The sequence below is a fragment of the Eurypyga helias genome, unplaced genomic scaffold (genome assembly GCF_000690775.1).
Source record: "Eurypyga helias isolate BGI_N326 unplaced genomic scaffold, ASM69077v1 scaffold21500, whole genome shotgun sequence".
NCBI lineage: Eukaryota > Metazoa > Chordata > Aves > Eurypygiformes > Eurypygidae > Eurypyga > Eurypyga helias.
The window spans coordinates 36,471-41,525 of NW_010224199.1; the positions used below are offsets into that span (position 1 = coordinate 36,471).

At 57.0% G+C, this 5,055-nt stretch overlaps 1 protein-coding gene across 1 annotated transcript in view; it reads left to right on the top strand.

Moving 5' to 3' along the window:
- Positions 1 to 289, top strand: part of LEPR (leptin receptor) — a 31,940-nt gene extending 31,651 nt beyond the window's left edge. The window contains exon 19 of the mRNA XM_010160905.1: positions 3 to 289. Within this exon, the coding sequence (XP_010159207.1) occupies positions 3 to 289 (287 nt within the window). The remainder of the gene's footprint in view (positions 1 to 2) is intronic.
- Positions 290 to 5,055: the final 4,766 nt, after the last annotated feature.

The following is a 5,055-nucleotide window of genomic DNA, read 5'->3' on the forward strand; positions in this document are numbered from 1 at the left end:
GGATGACGCTTTCGCAGATGGAGAGAGCCCCGAGCGAAGCCTGTGTTACTTGGGGATAACCTCCCTGGAAGAAAGGGACAGTGACATTTTTGTGACAGAAGGCTCCGGGGTGATGTGTCGGTTCCGTACAACCGACCTGCTTAGAGGTGGGGAGTTCCTCCAGCGTACGCCTCCCAGCTTAGATGCCTTTCTCCAAAGCAGCCTCCAGGACAAAGCCGTTGCGCCCTACGTGCCGCAGTTTCAGATGCCTCCTGCCAAGGGGCAAGAGTCCACCGAGAAAACCTCTTAAGTCCCACCCCGCCATCTGATGCTCGTAATGGGATTTTTAGGTGTTGATACGTCCCCCTGGTTTTGCCTCTCCCGACTTCTGTCAGGAGCTCTCCCGTTTGGAAGCTGGGTAACTGGTTCTTCACCCTTGGTCCTGGGGCTGTGGGCTGTCCCCGGCGCAGAGCCTTCCGCAGCGGCCTGCTGCCACCCTGCTCAGCCACCACGTTGCTCGGCTGCGGGCAGAGCGCAGCAGCGCCTGCCAGGGGCCGGCCCTGACCACGGGAGACTCTTCCTCCTGTGGGGAGAGGCAGAGGGCTTGGGGCTCTCCAGGCCTTGCTGTGGAGATGCCCAAACACGCCTCAAGGGCTGGGAGGGGTTCAAGCAGCACACGCCCAGTGAGCACAGCTCCTTTTGCGTGCGTTTCCTAAGTGACCCTTTACCGTCCTGTTGAAGATTGTGCCCAGTTTGGTAGCAGTCGGCTTCTTTCCATTTATTGTTGTGGAGCAGGACCAGGTTTTCCACAGGGCTGAGCTCTTCAGCCGTCGGCTCGCTGTGCTGACAGAGCTTGTTCGTGCTTCGGGCTTTGCTTGGGGACCCCAAGGGCAAGATAGAGTGACCCAGTACGTAGATTGGATCGTGTACATGTGTGGTGTTTTTTGGGGTGGAAAGCTGGAATGTGTCGTTTCACTGGGAATGATTTGTGACACCGAGTGCTACAGACCGGGTCGGCGGTCGCGCGGGGACTGCCAGGTTGTGATACATCACTGTCCGCTTGAACCAGTGGTAAATGGACGCGCTGTGCAAATGCCAGATCCATCCCTTCGTCTTTTTTCCCCCCAAAATCCTGCTGTATTTATTGCTCAGCTGACGTCAGCCTTAAACTGAGCCTGTGGAGACACAGACGGTCCGCGTGGAAAAGCAGCCTCAACGCTGTACTGGGGTTGTTGGAAGGGAGGCCCTGAGCGGTGACGGCAAACCTGTGGGTGCCGTTACGGGTCTCGTCTCATTGAAAATACTGATCAGAAGCGTGAGAGAGACGGCGAGGTCCGAGACGGGCGGAGCAGCGCGTCCGTGTGCGAGACACTCCTGGATGAGTGACGGTGCCGGTAGCCGAAGACTTAGGGTGCTGCAGGAAGGGGGAGAGAATTGGAATTCTTGTGGCTGCGTTAATCATGGGGTATTATCCGGGTAAAGTGATGCACTTGGAAGTAAGTTATCCACATTTTTGTTGTTGAAGGCAAGATCCTAGTGTAAACGGTACTGCCGAAACCTACCATCTCTTCCAAACCCTGCTCCAAAGGGCCCGCTTTCGCTGACAAGGCAGCGAGTTGATCCAAGCATCCTGCAGTTTCCATCTCCGGAGAGCTAGCCGGTGTGCGGGCTTGGAGGAGTTGCCCTGCCCCGAGGAGCCCTGCTCTGCCCTGCTGGAAAGCTGCAGGTGGGAGGAAAACTGGATCTTGCGCCTCAGCTGGAGCTGCTGGGGTAAGCAGGTGAAGGAAGCCGCACCGATTCGCAAGCCAAACGCGTCTTTTTCTACTTCATAGTTAGTAAATGTTTTTGTATATGTGCCTTTTCGAAGAGCTCTTCTGAGGAGCTGAGGAAGAGGAGCCGTGCGTATTCCAGAGCTCAATTGCTGTGAAACTCCTAAAGGCAATTAAAAGGGCGAACTCCGGCAAGAGTAGGAAGTGGTAGGGGAGGTGCGGAAACACTTGAATCCACTAGTGATAAGAAATCCTACGGAGCCAAGGGGACCAGAGCAAGCTTTTATCTGCACTTTGGGTTTCAGACAAGCTTTACAAAAAACCCCGCTGCTTTATCTCAAACCGGCTGCTAACCCGGCTCTCGCTGGGTGTCTCCGTTCTGGATGTTGAATATGACCCAAATCTAATGAACTTGATTCAAAAATACTGTGTGTGACAGGGAGAGCGAGAACATGTTTTGTGTAAGTATCCCAAGCTCCTTGTCACGTGAAAATGGGACTGAGGGCTGCAGGGACAAGCCTGAGCTCTTGAAAAGGTTCCCCAGAGCTCCATGAGTAGCTGCCATCAGCTCCCGGGCGAACGCTGAACCTGGAAGTTGTCTGAAAAAAGAAATTCCCTCCTGCCAGCACATCATGGGCCCAGCCTCCGGCTCCACCCCGTGCCCCCGGGAACGGACTCGGCTGTGGGATTCTGCCTTTCCTGATGGCTTGCCCACCAGATCCAACATCCCTTGGACGCTGAAGTTGGGAGATGTGGGGAGGACAGCGTAGGTCTGCTGCCCCACTGAGCCCGCGCCAGCCAACGCCACGGGTACCCCTCATGTGGTGCAACTGAATTTGGGGTGGAAGACCCAGATTCCTGCACATCAACCTCTTGTTAACGGGGGCGCCAGGTAGAGCGAACTGGTGAAATGCAGTTTTGTCCCAGCTGCCGTAGCATAACCGTATCGCCTGCTGTCTGGAGGAGACCCCTGCCACACTCCCCTCAGCCGCAGCCTTGGGGGGCGAAGGGCAGTGCAGGTCTCTGTAGGCCGGCATAATAAACGCATGGTTCATCGTGACGTTTGGATTTCTGTAATTACTGTGTCCAGGAAAATTACTTGGTGGCGTTTGAAGATGGTCTTTCCCAAGGAACGAACGGCCCACGTTGATTTTGTCCCACAGAGTCCTCATCCAGTAGCTCTGTAAGGACAGGAGTGCCATTGACCACGGGACCGGTCAGCTGCGTGAGCCAGCAAAGGTTTTCCTGGGAACGTGGGAAAATGCAGGATTTAGTCTCTGTCCCCTCTGACGTGCCTCGGGGCTGAGGGCGGGAGGGAGTGTGCAGCCGGGGCTTGCCGTGCTGCCTGCAGCTCTGCTGCCGGGTCGCTGTGTTACAAAAGCAGCGCAGACTCTTCCCTGGGTGGAGGGAGGGGGGATGACATCCAGCTGCCGTCACCTCTGGGCATCCAGCCTGTGCCCCCGGAGAGCCTCTCTGCCATCCCGGTTGTGGTGGTTTCCTCATGGCCAGAGCAAGTGGTGCTGCTCTTAGAAAAACCGATGGGTAGGGTATTTACAGAAACCCCTGCTGTGGGGGTAAGAAATACCGCAGGTACTCTGGGATCACTTCTGCTTCCCGGAATCTTTTGGGTTCGAAAAGCCCTTTAAGCCCACCCAGTCCAACCATCACCCCAGCACTGCCCAGCCCACCACTGACCCCTGTCCCTCAGCACCTCGTCCACACGGCTCTGAAACCCCTCCCGGGATGGGGACTCCCCCCTCCCTGGGCAGCCCCTTCCAACCCTGACAGCCCTTTCCGGGAAGACATTGTCCCTGATATCCCATCTAACCCTCCCCTGGCACAGCTTGAGGCCGTTTCCTCTTGTCCCATCACTTGTCCCTTGGGAGAAGAGACCGACCCCCCCCTCTCTGCACCCTCCTTTCAGGGAGCTGTAGGGAGCGATAAGGTCTGCCCTGAGCCTCCTCTTCTCCAGGCTGAACCCCCCCAGCTCCCTCAGCCGCTCCTCACAGGAATTGTGCTCCAGACCCCTCCCCAGTGTTCAAGTGCAGCTTCTGTCGAACCAAGCACTGTAGCCCTTGATGTAGCTCGGCCTTTTCTGAAGCGACCTCCGCACGTCCCCAATCCCTGACTTTCTGACAGTCGGAACCCACGTCCCGACCCACAGTGAAGGGCTGGGCACAGCCCTGGGAGTTTATTCAGTAAATGCTCCTGAAACGGACTCACAGTCTGGCGTTTTCATCCCTACGGAATGGACACTCAATCCTGCTCTTCACCTCTCTTCACCGCTGCGTAAAGCCAAAATCTGCGTATCCTGAGGCCACCATCTGCCACCGTCGGCCTCTGCCCCGGTCTCCGGTTACGGTTTTGGCTCTGGCTGCTGCCGCGGCAGCATCTGCCTCTGGGAGAGGAAATTAAGGGCTGAGTCACCTACCACAGTCTTTTCTCACTGTTATTTTTCCCCCCGCTGACTTCAGGCAGTTTATTGGACAAAGCCGAGTCCTTGCCATGCCGTGCCGGACCCGTGTGATGCTCCGTGTCGCCGGCAGTCTCTTCACAGGGCAGCCAAGACGCGTGCTTTGCGCAGGGGCAGGATCTCGGTTGCTTACGCCTCGGGGAGACGAGGCCGGGCAGGTACGGCGCCTGGGTGTTCTGAGGGGGCTGGGGAGGGTGGTTTTCCCTGCAGAGCTGTGAGCAGACGGCCCTCCTGCTGTCTCTCGGTGGCTCAGTGCCACCAGAAGGGCTGGAGCAGCGCCGGGCCGGCTGCCTGTCCCGAGCAGCTCCTTTTCCTACCAGGTTTTTGGTTCTGGAGACTTGGGGCTCAGTTCCCCTTCGATGGATTGGAGATACACACCTCCCACAGAGTTTTGCTTGTGCCTGTGATGAGTTTGAGCGTTGATTTTTGAGAGCAGATACCTAATTTTTAAGCACATGGGAACTCTAAGTGCTGGGACTGCAAGCACAGCCCCCTTCCAGGCACATCTCTTAGCCAGCCAGCAAAATGCTCATTCAGAAAGTTAGCAGCGAAGCACTCAGAGGACACTGAGCTGCTGTACTGATCTCTGCGTGACTTTGCTGACAGCGTCAGAGCTCCCACTCGGCTTCCCCGACTCCAGAACGGCTTTGCTGAGGCAGCGGGAGCCGAGGGACGTGGGTCTTTCGCCCAGCGAAGGGCTGGAAGGAGAGGTTCACGTTCCGCAGTTGTGTACTCAAAGCTGTCTGAATGGGAGTGGAGCCAGGTCTGCGCTTGGTGCCTCTCCCTGGCTCCAGACCCGTCTTGGGAAGAGGTGCGGGAAGTCCTTGCCAAGAA